This window comes from Lampris incognitus, chromosome 1, assembly GCF_029633865.1.
Source record: "Lampris incognitus isolate fLamInc1 chromosome 1, fLamInc1.hap2, whole genome shotgun sequence".
NCBI classification, from domain to species: Eukaryota; Metazoa; Chordata; class Actinopteri; order Lampriformes; family Lampridae; genus Lampris; species Lampris incognitus.
Window position 1 is genome coordinate 106958445 of NC_079211.1, and position 22177 is coordinate 106980621.

Below are 22177 nucleotides of genomic sequence, written 5' to 3' on the forward strand. Positions count from 1 at the left end.
GTGTGTGTGGGCCCACGAATTATATTGGTTGAATTTAAGTGACATTGAAATTGGTTAATTGTGATTTTCTTGGAGAATCCATTTTGGTGTTAAAGTGTAGTGTTTTGTTATGCACTTACAGTGTTGAAAAACATTAAGAGGGTTTTCCTGAAGAAAGGGAAATTTCAGTTTGAAGAACATTCCTGTTATTGTATTTTTTCATTTTAAATCACAACTCATTCTTTAGTTAAGTAAATCATTAAGACTTATTTTTCTGTAAAACCTGAGTTGTGTGATTTTATTATACTTACCTGCTTAGAGGGAATGATTTCATACAGACACATTTGGTTAGAAATCTTTATTAAAACCATAACTTTAAAGGTAGCTTTAAAGGTAAGTTCATAATAGGTAGGTTTAAAAAAAACTGCAGGTGTGTACGGTAAAAAGGGATCCAGGACAATAATTAAAACTGAGTTAATCAGGGTTCAAATGTATCAAAAGAACCCAAAAGCCCTGCCCTTATTAATATAACTGTTGAGGGGAGCGCTACATAAAATGGAGGCACCGCTGGGATTGTCTTGGATTTCTCAGTTAAACTAAGTCAAAGAACAAAGCTAATTTACAGTATTAAAATGGAAAGAACTGAATTGGTATCAGAGCTAAAGAGCTGGTGCCGTGGTGAGGATTTGGATGAGACTCATGCGCTGATGACCATCACCCCAGAAGAAGTGGCGATCAGTGAAGTTGAAGAAACCCTTTAAACTTTAAAGTGTTTAGGACGGGTGCGTGTCCGTGGGAGGAATTTCAGTGCAAGACTAAACCGACGGATGGTCTTGTGTGAGAGCAGAGAGACTGTTAAGGAGGAGAGTATTCCTCCTGAAGTTGTGCCTATTGATGATGGAGAGGCGGGGCCTATTATCATCATAGGAGAGACGCAGGCGGCCGCTGAAGAGTTTAATACTAAACTAAAAGGGTTGCTGCAGGCTGAAGGAAAGACAACGGAGGACCTTGAATCATTATTGCCCAGTGCACCCCCGCCCACTAGTTCCACTGAATCCATCCTTTGCGCCGTCGGAGATTTGTTGGACAAGACATCAAAAACAGCTGATGGTAGGAGTTATTGTTGACTACGTATGTTCTCAGGAGCCCTACCAACCCCACCAGATGAAGAACCTTTTGACCACTGGCTAGAGCAAGCATAGCTTATGGTGGAGGAGACTGAATGCTCTGAGAGAGAGAAAAGACGCAGACTAATGGGAAGCTTGAAAGAGCCTGCCCTCTTAATCGTAAAGGCAGTGCGGCACACCAACCCTGATGCCAGCCCAAAGGAGTGCTTGGAAGCCCTCGAAAGTGCTTTTGGAAGTGCTGAGTCTGGAGATGATCTCTACTTCGCATTCCGATTGATGCAACAGCAAAAAGGAGAGAAGATATCAGATTTCCTCAGACGTCTAGAGTGGTCTCTAGCTAAGGTGATTCAAAGAAGTGGCCTCCCTGCTAGCTACATGGATAGAGCCCGATTGGAACAACTGCTGAGGGGTGCTACAGCCTCAGACTTGATGCTGATCCAGCTGCGCTTGAGAGAAAGGAAGGCAGCGCCCCCAAACTTTCTGCAGCTTTTGACTGAGATTCGTGCTGAGGAAGAGTACGAAGCTTCTAGGAAGAGGCTCAGTGCCTCAGTACACCAAGTACATGCTAATCCAGAAGTGTATATAAGGCAAGCTGAAATCCAGAGCTTAAAAGCTGAAATAAAAGAGCTAAAGTCAATGGTTGCCTCAGTAGTGACCAATTCAGCCCATGTCAAAGATGATTACATAGAGGATACACCCAGGAGTGAACCATCTGGCCCAGAGAACCGGCAGGACACCGAGATGGCTGCTTTGAAAAAACAACTGAAATGACTAAAACAGAAAGCTAACAACAAGATGTCTGAGCAAGATGCTACAGTTGCAGTTTCGACCATGGAGGCTTCTGAACAGGTCTCCACCCCCCCCCCCCCCAAAAGGAGCATCAAAAAGGTCAGAGGAGAATTTCTGCTATCGGTGTGGTGAGAATGGACATTTTGCTACAAAGTGCCACAATCCTGAGTATCAAGCTAAAGTTATCAAGAAGCTAATCCACACTTTGAAGGTGACAAAAGACAAACGGCAGTCTAGCGATGCCACAACCACTAAAGTTAACTGTGAGGTCAAGAAAAGTGCGGTTACCACGTCAGGGCCTGCTGGCATCCCTGAAGGCTTGATTGGCCCACCCAGCATCGTACCAGTGAAGGTGAATGGACATGGTTGTGATGACTTGTTTGATAGTGGCTCTCAGGTCACCATTATCTTCGAGTCTTGGTATCAAACTCACCTGTCTGATGTCCCAATACGCCCAGTGTCTGGTCTAGCCCTGTGGGGGCTAAGTGAATCTGAGCTCAGCTACCCCTACCGTGGGTATGTAGTGGTCGACTTTGAATATCCGGTGAAAGTTGCAGGTGCTGATCAGACTGTGACAGCCCTTGCTCTTATCTGCCCCAAGCCTCGAACCGCCGACCAGACTCCTGTCATTGTTGGGACTAATGCCAGTCACTTCCGACGTCTTGTGCAGCAATGTAAAGAAAATGGCATTGACATCACCCAGACACTGGGGATACAAGTATGTTACAGAGATACAGAGCTAACACCACCCAGCACTGTAGCAGCCCTTGAAGAGGAGGATGATATTGGCTGTGTGACATGGCAAGGCCCCGGCCCACTGACTCTACCTCCTGGTGGTGACTGTAGTGCAATCTGCAAAGTCGAGTACAAACGCCAGATTGACAAAGAAATCCTAATGGTGGACTCGTCGCCTGTAGCTCCACTCCCAGCTGGTGTGCTACTTCAGCCCATGGTGGTGCCCAGTGAAGAAGTGAACATCAACCATTTCAGAATCTTGGTTCAGAATGAGTCCTCGACAGAGACCGTTATACCAGTGGGAACAGTTATTGGTCAAATATGTCAGACAGATGCAGTCATTTCCCTCACACCATCCAAGACAGCTGCAACAGAGTTTGATGCTAAGCTGATCAACTCTAGAGACTCACCTGGCTCAGAGGAGTGGAGAGAAAGACTCCGTCAAAAGTTATCCACAAGGTCCCAGGTGTTTTCTCTACACGAATGGGATGTTGGGTTGGCAAAGGGAGTAGAGCACACGATCCGGATGTCAGATCCACAGCCATTCCGGGAGCGCTCCCATCGCCTGGCTCCAGCTGATCTTGAAGACGTGAGAAAGCAACTCCAAGAACTGCTGCGTGCAGGGATCATCAAGGAGTCTCGTAGTCCCTATGCATCCCCGATCGTGATAGTTCGCAAAAAGAATGGGACCATAATGTGTATTGACTACCGATTGTTGAACAGCCGAACAATCCCAGATAAGTACACAACACCCTTTATTGATGATGTCCTCGATTCAATGATAGGGAGCAAGTGGTTCTCTGTACTTGATCTGAGGAGCAGCTATTACCAAATTGCCATGGCCGAGGAAGACAAGGAAAAGACGGCATTCATCTGCCCACTGGGGTTCTTCCAGTTCGAGAGGATGCCGCAGGGGATAACTGGAGCTCCAGCCACCTTGCAAAGGTTAATGGAGAAGGCTCTGGGTGACATGAACCTGCTCGAGGTCCTTGTCTACCTCAATGACCTGATTGTGTTTGGCCGAACTTTGGAAGAGCATGAAGAGAGACTTCTTAAAGTCCTTGATCGTCTGGCAGAGGTTGGATTGAAGATCTCAGTTGACAAATGTCAATTCTGCCTGCCAAAGGTTAAATACCTTGGACATATTGTGTCGGGCGACGGAGTATCGCCTGACCCAGCCAAGATAGAGGCAGTTACCAATTGGCCACAGCCCACACACCTGAAGGCTCTACAATTCTTCTTATGGTTCTGCGGCTATTACCGCCGATTCATAGCCAACTATGCAGCCATTGTCAGACCGTTGTCTGAGCTCACAAAAGGCTATGCCCCAACCCAGAGGGGTAAGAAGCAAGACAAAGAGAACACAAAGACTTACCTGAAAGAGTCTGAGCCCTTTGGTGAGAGGTGGGATCAGTCCTGCACTAAGGTGTTCCACAAGATTATCTACTGCCTGACCCACGCACCTGTGTTGGCTTTTGCAGATCCCAACAAGCCATACGTCCTGCATGTAGACGCCAGCTTAAAAGGGCTTGGCGCCGTCCTCTATCAGGAGCACAGTGAGGGTCTGAGGCCTGTTGCCTTCGCCAGCAGGAAGCTGAAAACATCAGAAAGGAACTACCCAATTCACCAGTTGGAGTGTCTGTCCCTTATGTGGGCTGTCATGGATAAATTTCATGATTATTTGTACGGGGCCAGATTCACCATACGTACGGACAATAACCCGCTCACCTACATGCTCTCGACTGCAAAGCTCAGCGCTGTAGGGCACAGATGGCTCTCTGCCTTATCCACCTACGACTTGATGTCCAGTACTGACTTGGCAGACACAATATATAGATGCAGACCTGCTCTCAAGGAATATGCCTGATGAAAGTCCAGAGGAATGGGAGAACATTCCACAGACTGGTGTGAGATCCATCTGCAAACGAATCTGCATCCCTGGGTCCGTGAGCAGTCCCCCAAGATATGTGGACCAGTTGGGAGCTTCTCCTGATTGTGTGCCTGACATTTATGCTTTTCCCACACACTTAGAGTTAAAGTCATTAGGGCAAATGTCAAAGCAGGAACTGATTAAAGCTCAGGAAGATGATGCAGTCATCAGATCTGCCATACAAGCTGTAAAACAAGGCAAATGGTCTGAGGAGAATGGATCCAGTCCAGAACTGTCTCGTCTCAAAAAAGAGATGGAGAAGCTGATGATGAAAGATGGACTACTCCATCGCTTAAGCAAGCAGCCCTCCGGAGAAGAACTCACTCAACTCGTCTTACCAAAAGAGTTCAGAGAAGTTGTGCTGAAGGCCACACATGATGATCTGGGGCACCTTAGCATAGAGAGAACTACAGACCTGTTGAGGAGCAGATTCTTCTGGCCTAAACTGGCATGGAATGTGGAGCAGTACATAAAGAGCTGCGGAGAGTGTGTCACCCGAAAGACCCCTTGTCATAGAGCAGCGCCATTACATCATATTGTGAGCAGTGGACCTATGGATCTTGTTTGCATCGATTTCCTGTCCATGGAGCCAGATTCTGCAGGCATTAGCAACGTGTTGGTGGTCACAGATCATTTCACACGCTATGCTCAGGCCTTCCCAAGCAGAAATCAGAAAACGCAGACGGTCGCGAAGATCCTGGTGGACAAGTATTTCATACATTATGGACTACCAGCAAGAATTCATTAAGATCAGGGGAGAGACTTTGAGAGTCAGTTAATCAAAGAGCTCTTGAAGGTGATGGGAATCCGAAAATCACAGACCACTCCGTATCACCCACAGGGAGACCTGCAGCCTGAAAGATTCAACAGAACTCTACTTTCCATGCTGGGAACCCTGGGCTGTGAGAAGAAACGGCAGTGGAGCAAACACATTGGATACTTGGTTCACGCCTACAACAGTACCAAATGTGATGCTACAGGGTACTCACCCTATTTCTTAATGTTTGGCAGAGAGGCAAGGCTTCCCATTGACTTGTGCTTTGGCACCTCACCTGATGGCAAAGCTGAGGGTTGCCATTCACGCTACGTAGCCAGGTTGAAAGACGACTTGCATAGAGCCTACAAGCTTGCCTCTGAAGCTGCCTATAAGACTCACCAAAGGAACAAGATGTCCTATGATAAAAGAGTGGGATTCCAGACATTGTATATCGGCGACAGGGTGTTGCTAAGGAACTTAGGATTGAAAGGGAGACACAAACTGGAGAGTCGGTGGAGTCCTATCCCTTACGTGGTGCTGGGAAAGATGCCCAACCTTCCAGTGTACAAAGTAAAACAGATCGTCATCTCTGGCGCTCATTGAATTTATTGAAGAAATAATTAATTGCATAGAACAAAAAAAGTTTGCTGTGGGAATATTTAGAGACCTAAAAAAAAAAGCCTTTAGCCTTGTCTACTAATCTATTGTGGTATTGACCACAATAGATTAGTAGACAAATTTGAAAGGTATGGTATCAGAGGGGTGGTGCAGAATTAGCTAAGAAGCTATTTAAGTAACAGACAGCAGTTTGTAATGATAGGTGACCATACATTTTCATGCATGGATATTACTTGTGGTGTACCCCAGGGGTCGGTTTTAGGTCCAAAACTTTTCATTCTGTACTTAATTGGTATATACAAGATATCAAAAATTCTGAAATTTGCTCTATTTGCTGATGACACAAATATATTTTGTTCTTGTGAGAATTTACAGCAGCTTTTGGAGGTGACCACAATAGAAATGGAAAAATTTAAACGGTGATTTGACAAAAAGAAATTATTCTTAAATCTGGACAAAACAAACTTTATGTTGTTTATGATAATAATGATGATAATAATACATTTTATTTGTTTGGAAATCAAATAATAAATACCAAAGTAAAAGTTGTGATTAACGATGTCCAGCTAGAAAGAGTGTATGAAAATACATTTCTAGGTGTGATACTAGACCACAAAATCTGCTGGAAACCTCACATAACCTATGTGTAAGCAAAATTGGCAAGGAACATTGCAATCATGAGAAAAGCAAGTCACATTCTGGATCATAAATCATTGCACCCTCTGTATTGTTTCTTTATTTTACCATGTCTGAACTACTGTGTGAAGGTGTGGGGTAACACCTACAAAACCAACCTACAAACATTATATATGCTACAAAAAAGAGCCATAAGGATAGTTAATAATGTAGTATATTGTGAACACACCAATAAGCTATTTTTAAAATCAAGTGCCTTGAAGTTCAGGGATTTCGTAGAATTTAACACAGCACAGGGGCGTCCGGTTAGTGTAGCGGTCTATTCAGTTGCATACCAACACAGGGATCGCCGGTTTGAATCCCCATGTTGCCTCCGGCTTGGTCGGGCGTCACTGCAGACACAGTTGGCCGTGTCTGCGGATGGGAAGCTGAAGGTGGGTATGTGTCCTGGTCACTGCACTAGCGCCTCCTTTGGTCAGTCAGGGCGCCTGCTCAGGGGGGAGGGGGAACTAGAGGGAATAGCATGATCCTCCCACACGCTACGTCCCCCTGGCGAAACTCCTCACTGTCAGGAGAAAAGAAGCGGCTGGCAACGCCACATATATCGGAGGAGGCATGTGGTAGTCTGCAGCCCTCCCGGGATCGACAGAGGGAAAAGAAAAAAGAATTTAACACAGCACAAATAATGTTCAAAGCAAGAAACAATCTACTACCGAGTAATATACAAAAAATATTCTCAGATAGAGAAAAGGGAATATAATTTGAGAGGGAAATTAAACTTCCAAGAAATTATGTGTTCGAACAACTTTGAAGAGCATGGACATTTCAATCTGTGGGGTGAAATTGTGGAACAGTTTGAGTATGGAACTCAAACAAAGTACAAACATTACGCAGTTCAAGAAGAAGTACAAAGGTCTGATTTTCAAGCCCTATAGGGATGATGAAGAGTTGTGTTAACTGTTAAAGTTGTATATATCTCCAAACATTCCTAATTACATTTTTCGTTTTCCTTTATATGACACCAAGTGGATATCTGGGTTGTTTATACGTATATATATATATATATATATATATATATATATGTGTGTGTGTGTGTGTGTGTGTGTGTGTGTGTGTGTGTGTGTGTGTGTGTACAAAAGTGTGCGAACCCTAGTTACATGAACAACGACAAAATGGCTGAGAGGGTTATTGCATTGTGACATCATCCACAATAGCTCGCTGGAAAAAAGAAAAACGATGGAGGTGCATTCCCCGTTCCAATCCCGGACAATATGACCCCCTGTGGTCATATGTCCTCCCACCGACCCCGTATTGGCACGCCCACCGAAAGCGCTATTCCTCTTTGTAAGTCGAACCATCTCCAACTGAATGAGCACCACACCTGTGGCCCGGGTAGGAGGAGAACGGCTCTATTCTCAGCCATTTTGTCGTTGTTCATATAACTAGGGTTCGCTTCGCGAACCCAAAGTTACATTTCACGTACTCCAAAATGGCTGAGAGGGTTATTGCATTGAACAACGACAGGATTCGTGCCTCCGTTCCCTAGCCGTCCAATGAACCCTTCAAACCCCTGGTGGGAAGGGGTACGCGTTCTGATGAGAGCATCCTAAGAGGCCTGCTCCAGAACAGCGTCGGCAACCGACCGCACCTTAACGTGCCGGTAATAATGCCGTAAGAAAGTGGTCTCACCACTCCAAACCGCCGCCTGGCGGATGACCTCCCAGTCGATACCTGACAACACAGCTATCGACGTAGCAGTCCCTCGGGTAGAATGCGCCTTCAGCTTAGGAGCTGTTTTACCCGCTTTGGTATACGCCTCCGTAATACCATCCACCAGCCAGTGTGCTAGCCTCTGGGTGGAAAGGGCATAACCTGGTTTGCTCACTCTGTAGGTCAACAGCAGCCTGTCAGACCTACGAATATCTGCTGTGCGCCGCATGTAAATGCGTAAAGCCCATACAGGACACGAGAGGTGCAAGCGTTTCTCATCCCTAGTCACCGGTGATGGATGAAACGCGTGTATCACCACCGGGGCCCTACTCGTCAGGACAGACACAGTTTTGGGCATGAAGCTGGGGTCTGTAAAGAGCGTGACCATCAGATCACCAGAAAACACCATCCCCTTGATGGTGAGTGCAGTGAGCTCACAACCCCTCGCTGCGGTGGTAAGTGCCAAGAGCACAGCCAGCTTAGCCGAGACATAACGCATGTCTGCCGTAGACATGGGTTCAAAGGGATCTTTCTCTAGTGCGCGCAGAACAAGGGAAGCATCCCAAGTTTCAGCTCTCGTAAGCTCCTTAGCTGAGAGCTTCTTAGCACCCAACAGGTACTGCGTCATGAGCGGGTGTGGGAAAACCGTGCTACCCTCGATCTTCCCCCCGGAAGAACGTGAGAGCCGATACACAGACTTTGACCGAGGAGAAAGACCATAGTCTATCACTCCTACAGACCTCCACAAAAGTCAGTATAGGGCCAATCCCTACTGACAAAGGGTCCATGTCGCGTTCAGCGCAAAATTGGTCAAATCGATTCCAGTACCCCTGGTACCTGGAATACGTGGAGTCTTTACGCGCCGCTAAGATGACACGAATCACTTGCGCACTAAGTCCTATAGCTAAGAGCCTGGCTTTGTAAGCATCCACGCCGCTAATCGGGAGCCTCCTATCCAGGGGCCCTCCCGTAGCAGCCCTCCTGCTTGCGTGAGCGCGTCCGCCCACTCCGGGACGTCGAACCGCTCGCCTACTATCCAGGGCACTATTCGCGGAAACCACGGGGTGCTCGGTTCGTACGGGGCCACGAGAACTAACCGACCCCCTGTGCGCTCGAACTTGACCACCAGGTCTAGGAGGCACCTGCGCGGGGGGATGCGTAAAGCATCTCCTCGGGCCATGGATCTAGTCCAAGCACGTTGACCCCCAACGGCGCTAGGTCGGACGGGAGCATCGAGTACCAACGAGGGCACTTGTAATTGAGTTTCGATGTGAACAGATCCACTTGAGCTACCCCGAACCTCTCCCAGATCATAGCCACTATGGCTGGGTTGAGGCTCCAATTGTCCGCATGCGGGCCGCCTCTCGAGAGGATGTCCGCTGCTTCGTTGTCCTTCCCAGGAACATGAAGCGCCCTGATTGATAGCGCGTTGCTGTTGACCCAAATCCAAATTTGCATGGCCAACTCTCTGCAACGCTTGGACTTCATACCGCCTTGGCGGTTGATGTAGGCCTTGGCCATCATGCTGTCTGTCATTATCAGTATGTGACGGCCTACGAGATCCTGAGCGAAATGCTGGATAGCCAGCCAAATCGTCTCCGTCTCGCGCGCGTTGATGTGGACCTTCTCCCCAGACGGCCACACTCCTCTCGCTGTTTTGTAGCCAAGGATGGCCACCCGACCCGAGAGGGACGCATCCGTATAAATCGTTACCTCGGGTCCCCTGGGGCCCATAGGGACCCCAGACATGTCCACGCAGGCTCTGTTCCAGTGGTCTAGGTCCTGCGCTACCACGCGCGGGACCAGGATAAGATGGTTGTTGTACCGGCGTTCGTTGCCGTATTTCAAGAAGTGAACTGCGAACCACAATTGCAGTCTCCTCATGAACAACAGACCTAAAGGAACAACTTGGTGAGCCGATGCCAGAAGGCCCAGCAGCCTCCTGATCATCCGATAAGTGACATATGTCCCCGGGACGAAATGTGCTAACGTGGTCCTGGTGGAATGCCATCTCTCTTGCGTAAGGGTTGCGCGCATGGATACCGTATCCAAACTCAGACCCAGATACGTTGCCTGGCACGAAGGCCATGGCGCGCTCTTCTTTATGTTGATAGTGAAACCCATGTACTCCATGAATTCCATCAACTCCTGAGTATGGAGTATTGCTTGTTCCGGCGACCGGGCCAACACCAACAGGTCGTCTAGGAACCATGCCAAGCGCATACCTTTGCGCATCAACACTCCGAGCGCTGCTTTCACACACCTTGTGAATGTCAGAGGAGAGAGGCGATATCCGAACGGGAGGCATGTGTACTGGTAACACTGACCCCGATAACAGAACCGAAGATACTTTCTGTGTCTTTCCGCAATCGGACAATGATAGAAAGCATCTTTTAGGTCGACCGAAGTTAGCCAATCGGACTGTGTCACCATTGACAGCAGAACCGGTGTGTGTAGCATTTTGAAACTATCCTTCTCTACATACTTGTTGAAGGGTTTCAAATCTAGGATTGGGCGCATGCCCTCATCCTTCTTCGGGACCAGAAAGTAACGGCTGTAAAACCCGTCTTCTCTTTCTAGGGGAGGAACCACCGTGATTGCCCCTTTCGAGAGTAACTCTGTGAGTTCGTTGTCTAGGATTTGTGCTTCGGCCACCGACCCCGGTTCCGTATGCACTATTCCCAAGTACGGGGGTACAATACCGTTCTCGAAAAGGATTTGGTGTCCGTGGGCTATCTGATCCAAAACAGAAGCCGACGGGACCAATTCCTTCCACTTGTGTAACATGCGTGACAGAGGTCTCGTTGCCTCCTGTACCTTGCTGTTCAGGTAGCGCGCGTAAGTTGCGCGTAAAGGGTCTGGGGAAGCCCCGCCCGCCATGCCCTGCATCCATGGGGGGGCTTCGTCCTTGTAAAGGAGACCCAGATGGGGGAATTGGCGTTTTGAACCTTTCCAAATTACCATTTAACCCATCAGAGAGACTAAACATTGTCGCATCATAGTCCCCTCCCAGGGGCTCATTTGCGCTCATGTCATTATTATCCAATATTTCCAGCAGGGATGTTATTACATTGTTATCATCATCTTTACCTAAAGATTCAGACAGACAATCAGACTTGCGTTTCAAACCTTTTAAAACGCAGTCACCATCATCACCAACATAAAAACTTTTGTTCACATTCACAACCTTTGGAATAGAACAAGTAGACTGTGCATCAGAAACCAAAATAAAAGGCGCAGTGTTTAGCCCTGCGCACGCTGTGTCCCCTGAACAAGCGTCTATATCGCCGGAGACGGCTCTGGAATCAGTCTGTTGGTGTGGGTCGTAACATCCTGCCGAAACACGTCACTTGGCAGCTCCCTTCTTGGAAGTGTCTGTGCTGTCCGGCTTGGCCGCCTTGGCCGCTGGATCTGTGGAAGACTGGGAGTTTGGACGTGAGCCCTGTCCACGCCCGCGCCCCACTTTACCACCTCTTTTTGGATAAGTCTCTCTCCATTTCTGCTTGCGCGCAGGCTTGTCCCCCTGCCCTTTGCCCACCGCGGGCTTAGGGGTAGGCGGGTTCTTCATCATCGGGAGAAGCTCCTTGTGCAAGGTTTCGCGCTCGGCCTGGGCGGCCTTGTATTTGCTGATAATGTCCGGGGTCGTTCCAAACAGGCCCTGGTTCCCTGCGCAGGAGTGGGCCATCCACTCCTTGCAGAATTCCTCTTTTACCCCGGCTGTCTCTAGCCAGAGACGTCTGCGCGAAAGGGTGGAGGCAGCTGCGCTAGAACCGCACTCTAGAGCGATGGAATACAGCAGCGATCCCAGGGAGTCAGCTATGCGTTCCATTTCCAAGATGTACTCACAACCTGCTTCGCTGGCCACTACGTCACCGAACTCGGCCCCGTCGATACCTGCTGTAGCGATGGCGGCTTTGCTTTGCTCGACGTTTGATAGGCTGCAGAGCTTGCGCATGTACGCCGTTATCATCCCAGCCGTTGAGACGAGTCCAGCTGCGCGTGTACTGGCGTGCCATGCATCACACGCGTAACGATCCACCTGTTGGCCCCACTGCGAAAGGTGTTTGGGAGTATCGCGAGACCCCACCTTGGTGTTAGGGTTGATAATAAAACGTCCCTCTCTGGTTGCGGAATTTTCCAGTCTTTGTAGTTGAGGTTCCTAACCTCGACTGCTAAGACATCAACCCCCTTCTGACTGAACTTTGAGGACGATTAAAGTAGCGGATCCGCCTCCGCCCGCTTAAACGCTCGTTCGATGTGAGGATAAGGTGGTAGAGTGGAGTCCCTGACCCTCTCTGCCATTCGTGGAAAATCGGCTACCACCGGATCTTGAGGATTGCCCGGCTCGGTAACGATGTCGGCAGACTTGACTGCTCGCGCGAACAGATTGCGGAAACTGGCGAGGAATGTTTCGGACCCACGTTGCATGGCGTCGCCATCTTTGTTTGGTTGAGACGAACTTGGCTGGTCGTCTTCCACGCCCTGATCGTCTACTTCCTCAGGCAGTGAATCCTCGGGTTCCGCACCCGCCGAATAACATGCCACGGATTCACCAGGGAGAGATAGGATCTCATTGATCCAGTCCTCTCTAACTATCCCGGATGGTGGGATAGCCTCTGGCTCCGGAGGGATGCTAATGCTAGCCGCCGTCCCGTGACTGTAGCTAGGAAGCATCGGAGGGATGTTGCTAGCCTCCGCCCCATGGCTATAGCTAGGTAGCACCATGCTAGCCGCCTCGTTAGCAGGTGCGAAGGGATCTGCAAGTCCCCATCTTTGACGGTACAGGGCAGCCCACCTTTGGCGCCCCGATCCTCTGATGGTTTTACAGAAATTGCAGTCGGCCTCATTACGGTCTACATCCCTCAAGTAGCCCGTGTAGTGAACATGCGGGATATGGGAGACACAGTCCGGATGGGGATCCCATCGGAGCGTCGCCGGTTTAACACACCCGCACCAAGCGTAGAATCCGGCCACATCGACCGGATTAACGAACATCTTGGTGATAAAAGGTAAGCTAACTATAAGTTAGTATCTAATATACCAGTATATCACTAGATTACTTGCGTATTTGCAGTTTTACTCTTGGTCCCAGCGAGAGAGAAACAGCCATCGACCGATCTCATTTAGTTGGAGATGGAAAGAGGAATAGCGCTTCCGGTGGGCGTGCCAATACGGGGTCGGTGGGAGGACATATGACCACAGGGGGTCATATTGTCCGGGATTGGCACGGGGAATGCACCTCCATCGTTTTTCTTTTTTCCAGCGAGCTATTGTGGATGATGTCACAATGCAATAACCCTCTCAGCCATTTTGGAGTACGTGAAATGTAACTGGCCATTACACCGACAGAAACTTTTATGACATCCCATTCTAAATCCATAGGCATTAATATGGAGTTTGTCCCCCCTTTGCAGCTATAACAGCTTCTACTCTTCTGGGAAGGGTTACCACAAGATTTTGGAGTGTGTCTGTGGGAATTTTTGCCCATTCATCCAGAAGAGCATTTGTGGGGTCAGGCACTGATGGTGGACGAGAAGACCTGGCTCGCAATCTCCATTTCATTTCATCCCAAAAGTGTTCGATGGGGTTGAGGTCAGCGCTCTGTGCGGGCCAGTCAAGTTCTTCCACACCAAACTCACCCAACCATATCTTAATGGACCTTGCTTTGTGCACTGGGGCACAGTCATGCTGGAACAGAAAAGAACCCTCCCCAAACTGTTCCCACAAATTTGGGAGCATAGAATTGTCCAAAATGTCTTGGTATGCTGAAGCATTAGGATTTTCCTTCTCTGGAACTAAGGGGCCTAGCCCATCCCCTGAAAAAGAACCCCATACCATTATCCCTCCTCCACCAAACTTTACTGTTGGCACAATGCAGTCAGGCAGGTAGCGTTCTCCTGGGCATACGCCAAACCCAGACTCGTCCATCAGACTGCCAGACAGAGAAGTGTGATTCATCACTCCACAGAACACGTTTCCACTGCTCCAGAGTCCAGTGGCAGCGTACTTTACACCACTCCATCCGACACTTGGCATTGTGCTTGGTGATGTAAGGCTTGCATGCAGCTGCTTGGCCATGGAAACCCATTCCATGAAGCTCCCGACACAGTTTTTGCGCTGGTGTTAATGCCAGAGGGAGTTTGGAACTCTGCCGTTATTGAGTCAACAGAGCATTGGCGACTTTTACGCACTATGTGCCTCAGCACTCGTTGATCCCACTGTGTGACTTTATGTGGTCTGCCACTTCGTGGCTGAGTTGCTGTTGTTCCTAAACGCTTCCACGTTTCAATAATACCACTTACAGTTGACCGTGGACTATCTAGCAGGGAAGAAATTTCACGAGCTGACTTATTGCAAAGGTGGCATCCTATGGCAGTAACACGCTTGAATTCACTGAGCTCTTCAGAACAACCCATTCTTTCACAAATGTTTGTAAATGCAGACTGCATGGCTAGCTGCTTGATTTTATACACCTGTGGCAATGGGTCTGAATGAAACACCTGAATTCAGTGATTAAGAGGTGTGTCCCAATACTTTTGTACATGTAATGTGTGCGTGTGCATGTGTGTGTGTGTGTGTGTGTGTGTGTGTGTGTGTGTGTGTGTGTGTATATATATACACATAAAGTTTGTTAAAAGAAACACTCAATGGTAGAGACGGTAGGGAAAGTGCTCAACAAATAAGGAGCAAAATAATCCAGTGAGTCAAGTAAATTCTTTATGAGACAGCACAAGCCTGTTTCATGCCATAAGCAATCATCAACTGTCAATTATATATATTATTATATACACATATATAATACATACAATACATATATACAATTATATATCTACTACTGTTACTTTTGGCTGCTCCCGTTAGGGGTCGCCACAGTGGATCATCCGTTTCCATTTCTTCCTGTCTTCTGCATCTTCCTTTGTCACACCAGCCACCTGCATGTCTTCCCTCACCACATCCATAAACCTCCTCTTTGGCCTTCCTCTTTTCCTCTTCCCTCGCAGCTCCATAGTCAGCATCCTTCTCCCAATATGCCTAGCATCTGTCCTCCACACATGTCCAAGCCATCTCAATCTTATCTCTCTTGCTTCTTGCTTTGGCTCCAAACCGTCCAATTTTTTCTGAAACCGTCAATGGTATTGTAAGTGCTCAACTAATGAGGAGCGGAATATCAACACGGATACAGGAAACAACTTATATCATATGCAGTGCATTAAAACTTTTGTCCTGTATCTGTGTTGATATATAGATAGATAGATAGATAGATAGATAGATAGATAGATAGATAGATAGATAGATAGATAGAGATATTATAGAGCAGGATAAGCGGTTAAGATAATGGATGGATGGATGGATATATACATACATATTATGGATTATATATATATAATATATATATATGTCTTTTTTATGTGTCTTTCTTTTCCTTTTTGTAATGTATAGCTGAATTAAATTAAGATTAGGTGAGAAGGGCTAGGAAAAAATAAGTGTATACTTCCTCCTACTCCTTTTCGAACATGTAATAAACTGATGTATATGGAAATCTATTGAGTTTGATGTGTGGATTTGTCGATCACTTCAGATTATTGGCAATGGATTATCTGTATGTTATATCTTGCTTGTTTACATGTTCGAAATAAATCGTCATTCATTCTTTAATTCATTACTTGATCAATTTGGTGTCAGTGTCTAGCAGGGCCAACAACTAGTATCTCAGTTTTATCCGAATTTAAAAGCAGGAAATTTAGTGACATCCATTTTTTCACAGCAGCTAAGCAGGTCTTTAAATTAGTCATTTCAGTATGATCATCAGCCCTTAGAGGCACATACAACTGAGTGTCATCCGCATAGCAATGGAAATGTCTTCCATGACTGCGTATAATTTGGCCAAGAGGTGAAATATCAAGAGAGAAAAGTAGAGGTTCAAGAAACAAGCCCTGAGGTACGCCATATTTAATATCAGAATTTTGATGTAATATGATTATAGCAGACACAACGTCTTCTTCCAGATAAGTAGGATTTAAGCCAAGAGAGAGCTAAACCAGAGACACCCAAATTGCAATTTATTCTGTCTAATAGTGTACAGTGATCAATGGTATCAAAGGCCGCACTATGGTCCAGTAGTAGAAGCACAGAAGTGGAATCAGAGTTTATACTGAGTAGAAGATCGTTCACCACTGTGGTCAGAGCAGTTTCAGTGGAGTGACAGGTCCTGAAAGCTGATTGAAAAGGTTCATATACTAGATGGTTTTCTATATGAAGCGAGAGAGATAGACTGCTTTTGCAGCAGATAAAGCATGCTTGTAGTTCAATAAACACTCATGCCAAGATAGGTAGAAAACTTCCAATTCTGATTTACGTCATTTACATTCCATTCTCCTGTAGGCCCGCTTAAGAGCATGTGTAAAAACATCGTTTTCTAATATAAAACTATACATTGATGACAAACGTATTTTAAAGAGGAAGTATGACAAGTTTACTACAATGGAAAAAAAGTTCCAACACACCTCTCAAACATCAAAAATTATACGCTGTTCTGCAGATTGCAGTCCATTAATGTAAGTAATGGCAGACCTTTACTGTTGTTGCCCTTATCCTTGGTGTGTTTATCCTCTGCTCAATGCCGTCCCTTCTGAATCACACACACACGGGTTAGTTGAATGCAGGTGCACTGCATTGCAAAGCCAGGCCATTCCTGATTCTCCGACTGATCCTCAAACCACACTCTGCTACAGCTGATTCTCTAATGTGTATTTGTCTTTGTGTGTTTTTGCAGTACTACCACCAGTGAAGAAGACGAGGCTGAGTTATGAGCCGGTACCTGGTAGAAGGGACGGACAGACAAGGCTCGGGTTTTTTTAGACATGGATCTTTGCAGCCTGGGGGACTATATTTACATTGAGAGTACAGTGTACCGTCAAACAACCTGATTTTGAAAACGACAAAACAAAAGAATGCAAAACTGTTAAGTTGGAGTTTTCCTGGAGTTAAATTCCCCCATGAATTTACTTGCTGTTATCCCAATGTAACTAGTTTAAAGTGTTAAATGAACTGTTTACAGCGGCGGTTTTGGAACCAAAATGTTGTTAGTCTGTAAACTTCTAACACTGGTAGAATATTTTAGACATAGTATGTGCTCTCTGGTTGTACAGTTCAGCGGTGCCTCAGTGGCATCTTCATGTACTGCGACTGTTCTCTGCCGCCTGGATGCTGTGACCGAAGTAAATAAGGGGATGCCGAGATGGCAGTAAAATTTAAACCCTGTTGTCCTTCAGCCTGAAGGGAAACTGTGAACTCCTACACTAACCATCAAGCTAGATTTGTGTCCTTTCTTTCCTTCATTTAATTCAGTTTTCCTGTTAGTGTATCCATTATTCACTTGTGAAAACCGTGAAGAATGTTTTGAACGAGAGGTAAATTTCGTTTATGCTTTATTATAGATGTTTTTTCAGTTCATAGTATATATTCAAAAATGGTGAGTTTACTATATCTGATGTTAAGCTACAGTATTTACATTTAAATGCATTTATAGTATATTTACAGTACTATATTATTATTATTTTGATTGCAGTAATAACAACACAGGTTATTGTGTGATTCATTTTGAATAAACTTGTTAGATTTTTGCAGACCTGGTCAGATTTAACATCCAGATAGATGAACGCTGTGCCTTTTCTTTTTAGAAATAGCGTGCTCAGTTTGGAGGGACAAATTCCATGTGTGCATTGGGGTTATGCTGGGTGGGGGTGGGGGGGCATTTCCCAGCTAAACTGAAAGTCTTTACCAGCTCAAATTGAAGGTCTCTCTCTCTCTTTTCTTTTTTTTTTCATTTAGTGCAGCAATCCCCTTATCGCTGTCTCTCAGCATGCAGAGAGAGTGCTTATCTTCACGAGCCAGCAGAGTGAAGCCGGCTCCCCCAGGAATGATCCCTAGACAAAGACCGCTGGCGGGGGGCATCAACTCCTCACCTCCCCGCCCCCTCCCCCTCCTCCTTCGGCCATCCGTGCGCTGGCTAGCCACCATCAATAACCCTCCCGATCCTTTATAAAACCTCTCCCTACGCCTGTCTCTGGCCTCAGCACCCTCTCACAAACGGGGGCCAAACAAAACAGCGTCCGAAACGGCCTGTTTTTAACGCCGCCGGAACAAAAGCCGAGCGCGAGGCGGTTGAGGCCGAGCGAGCCTGCATCGGCGGCTAGGTAAACATTAGCGTAATGCCACAGTGATTGCTCCCTGCCACACTTTGGTCTCCGCGCTGAATAGGAAGGGAGACGGATTGTGGGAATTAACAGGCTGTTTAAACCAGGGATGTCCTTTTGAAAGCTGCGTATTATGCCATCTTATACTGCTGTAAAAAAGGTTCGCCTGCTGTTATCTTTCAAAGCAGGCCGCTCCTCCCTGCATGTCACCTGTGGGTCGCTTCTCTGCAATGGGACCCGAGGAAAAATTGTGTGTGTTGGGGGGGGGTAGTTTTCTTCTTGAAACATCTTTTTTTTCTCTTTGACGAAGATAGGGTCTTTATTTGGTTCAGATGCTGTTGTCATGGCAACAACAAACAACATCGTTAAAAAAAAGTGCAATGCAAACCAAACGAGGGAGGAACGTGGTCAACACCACGAACCCCTCCCCCGTGCAGTCACAGGATGACCTGTCAAGATAAAACACCGTAATCATGGTCAGCGCTGTGCTTTTACCTGGGCCGGTCTACAGACGCTCGGGCCGGACGCCGGTTTGCCGCGAGTACGTCTGCAGACTTGAAGCTTGCAGCGGCGCCCGGTTGCAGCCCCGAGTGCCGTGGAGCCTGGCCCGCTGCAGGTGCAGCCCCTCGGACGTGCAGCAAGGCCCATGAATGGCTCCAATTCAGAGGCAGGCCCCCATCGGGGCCCGTTCTCTAGGCCCCGGGCTAATCCCGGTCCCTAATCGGATTATGTAAATTGCTACTCCACACAGAGAGACTTTTATGGAAGGCTGCGTCTTTGAAACAACACTTGAAGGGTGTAAAAAGAACAGCGACAATTGGTTAAACTATTTTTTTTTTGATCTGAAGGGAGGTTGAAAGTGGGAGGCAGAGAGAGGAAAGGGGGAAGGGGATGGGAAGGAGTGGACAGAGGGGGGGGGTGGCTTGTGCTCATGCTTGTGACCCAGAAGCCCGCTGTTCTTCCCCATTTTCCTCTAAATTATGTGTGGCCCTCGGAATGGCTCAACAAGATTACCATAGTCATAACAAAACCCGTATTGTTCGACTGTCAATCTGGATGTGGTATTTTTACCTTTTGTGGTCCAATTGGGTGTAATTCAATCGCAGTGGAGCCAGTGATATCAAGGTCTTTACTGCGGGGTGGGGACGGGGCTGTCCATGGCTAATGTCTGAGGCGCAGAAAGGGAACAAGTGTCCAGAACAGTAAGGGACGGATCACGGAGTCCGACGTCTCAGTTATGTGTCACCTTTAATGCCAACCTTCAAGGATTAAACAAGCTGCGAACCGTAAAAGGTGCAGACGTGTACGCTTCAACGGCTGCTGACTCGCGGGGGCTGTGGACGTTGCCTGAGTTCTCCGGAAGCCAAGCAGAAGTGACCGAGCCATCATTTTAGTGTCCTATTCACGCACGGCGTTATCGTGACCGTCCGCTGAGACCTCCCTAAGGTTGTTTCTTTGTTTAAAGGATGAATGCACCCTACAGTGGTGGGGTGTGTGTGTGTGTGGGTTGGAGAGGGGGTTGGGGTGGGGGGGTTATCTCAGCCTGGCTTTCACGATCCATCCACAGTTAACACCTCGCACAGTGCTGCGGACCAAGAGAGGTGTGACGACAGAACACGTCACACGATGGGGTTTCACCCCTGCTATAAAATGTGGGATGCAAGCATGCATGGGTCTCTCTCTCTCCCTCCCTCCCTCTCTCTTTCACTTTCTCTCCCGCCCCGTTTCACACACACGGAGCTCCGAGAGAGCATGAAAAGACAGGACTGAGTGGACACACACACACACACACACATACACACACGCACACACACGCTGGACCACTGCAGCAGAGGAAGCTGATGACCAGGAGAAGATTTCCCTCTGCCAGTGAGAACTCTGCACGCGAGCGCCTTCACACAGGTAAGCGTTTTTCTGTCATCTGATGACGCCTTTTTAACGCTTTACATTTATTGCCATTTTAGGTTTTATGTTTCCAAAAGCCAGGGGAAATCACTACAAATGACTTTGGACATGAGGACGAATTTCAGATTTTGTCACTAAGCCTTGTGGAGATGTGTAATGTTTTCTAAACTGGGGTCTTGTGATACTTGATTTTAATACTAATCTTTACAGACATGTATAACTGGTTCACTTTGCAACAAGGAGGTTTATACTTTTATATTTGATATCGTGGAACTTGGTCAGCAGTTTCTTAGAGGGGCATCTTAATTTGATATTGACCTGTGAGCAGTGATGTGCAGTCAAGGGAGGCAGGGTAGGCAGTGCCTCACCCAGGCTAATAAGGAAAAAAAATGAAATATGATAGTTACAATTCATTTATTTATTTATTTTACTTTAATTTGTTAAGATTGTTGTAAAAAATAATTTAAAAAAACATGGAAAACTTGTTGTTTTATCAATAAAAGGCATGCCCTATTCAGGATGGCTTGCTCCCAAAGCTAGCATTCGGGAATTCAGGCTGCTGAGGCAGAGTCTGCTTGTGCCTCTCTCCGGCACAAATAAATATAGTTCACTGCCCACCCAGCCATGGACCTCACTGCACATTACTGCCTGTGAGGCTACACCAAGGCACGGTCACTCCCCAGTATTCACGTCTAGTCCGCCACGTTAACGCTCCGCCTGTCCTTCCCAACTAGTCGACCGGCACCATGACCAGAAAGGTGTTCACCAACACGAGGGAGCGCTGGCGGCAGCACAACGTCAACACCGCCTTCGCTGAGCTCCGCAAGCTGATCCCCACCCACCCTCCGGAGAAGAAGCTGAGCAAGAACGAGATCTTGCGCCTGGCCATGCGCTATATCAACTTCCTGGTGCAGCTGCTGGAGAGCCAGAGTGGCCAGCCGGCGTCCCACTCGCCCACTGCGCTACTCACCTTCCTCAGGGGAAACGTGGAGCACCTGCACCACGCCTCACCCCGGCCATGGGGCCTGGCCAGTGACACTGAGGCCCCGTCCCCCGGCTCCAGCTGCGACAGCTCCGAGGCCTGGTAGACCACAGTGGCAGACCCCAGCAGTCCCCCCCGCCCCCGACCACTGGAGTAGACCCTCTTACATCCCCGGGTGAAAGTGTTTCCCACTGCCCCTTACTTGCCAAGACTTGCCCATTTTTCCCCACTGCATTTACCCACCACCAATTTGCCATTTGAGTCACAAGGGTTGTGACTGGGGGCTGATGTGGAGGATTATACAATGTTGTGTGATACGTATGGACCCAGTGCTACTCTGGCTGAGCGTGTGATTGCAGCCACCAGAGCCTGTGTGAAAATGAATCAGTAGAGTTCTGCATGGATATGTAAAATGTGGATATATACAATACCCCCCCTCCCCTTCATGTCTTCGTGTTAATATTCCTTGTTGCTGCTGGGAACTAATTTAGTTTTGCAATAGCAGGGCTTCTGCCGCTGAGGAAAATGGAAGGGATTAAGGAATTTCTCATTTCGAGCAATAGTTTCACCCGGGCATGTGAGTAGATATCGGCCAGTTTGCCGAGGACTGCAGTCGCTCTGTAATAGCCAAGAGAACTTCTGTTTTGTTTTCTTCAACATACTGAGTTTCTCAAGTGACTGTGACCTCTCCAGTATTTATTCATGTTTATCAAGGTTATTTTTTCCGTTAAGACAAACGTGTATCGCTTGTGAGAATGACCATCCTCTCAACCGTCCCCCGTAGATATGAGAAAGTTCAGTTAATCGTTCTTG

The 22177-nt window shown here is 47.4% G+C and overlaps 2 protein-coding genes across 2 annotated transcripts in view; both read left to right on the top strand.

The window, feature by feature from the left end:
- LOC130111519 (protein shortage in chiasmata 1 ortholog) overlaps positions 1–17140 on the top strand; it is a 106713-nt gene extending 89573 nt beyond the window's left edge. The window contains exon 26 of the mRNA XM_056278744.1: positions 17055–17140. Coding sequence (XP_056134719.1) covers positions 17055–17140 — 86 coding nt within the window. The remainder of the gene's footprint in view (positions 1–17054) is intronic.
- A 3988-nt stretch (positions 17141–21128) lies between these two features.
- tal2 (T-cell acute lymphocytic leukemia 2) lies at positions 21129–21470 on the top strand. The gene has a single exon (XM_056295629.1). It carries the CDS (start codon positions 21129–21131, stop codon positions 21468–21470), a length of 342 nt encoding a protein of 113 aa, XP_056151604.1.
- Positions 21471–22177: the final 707 nt, after the last annotated feature.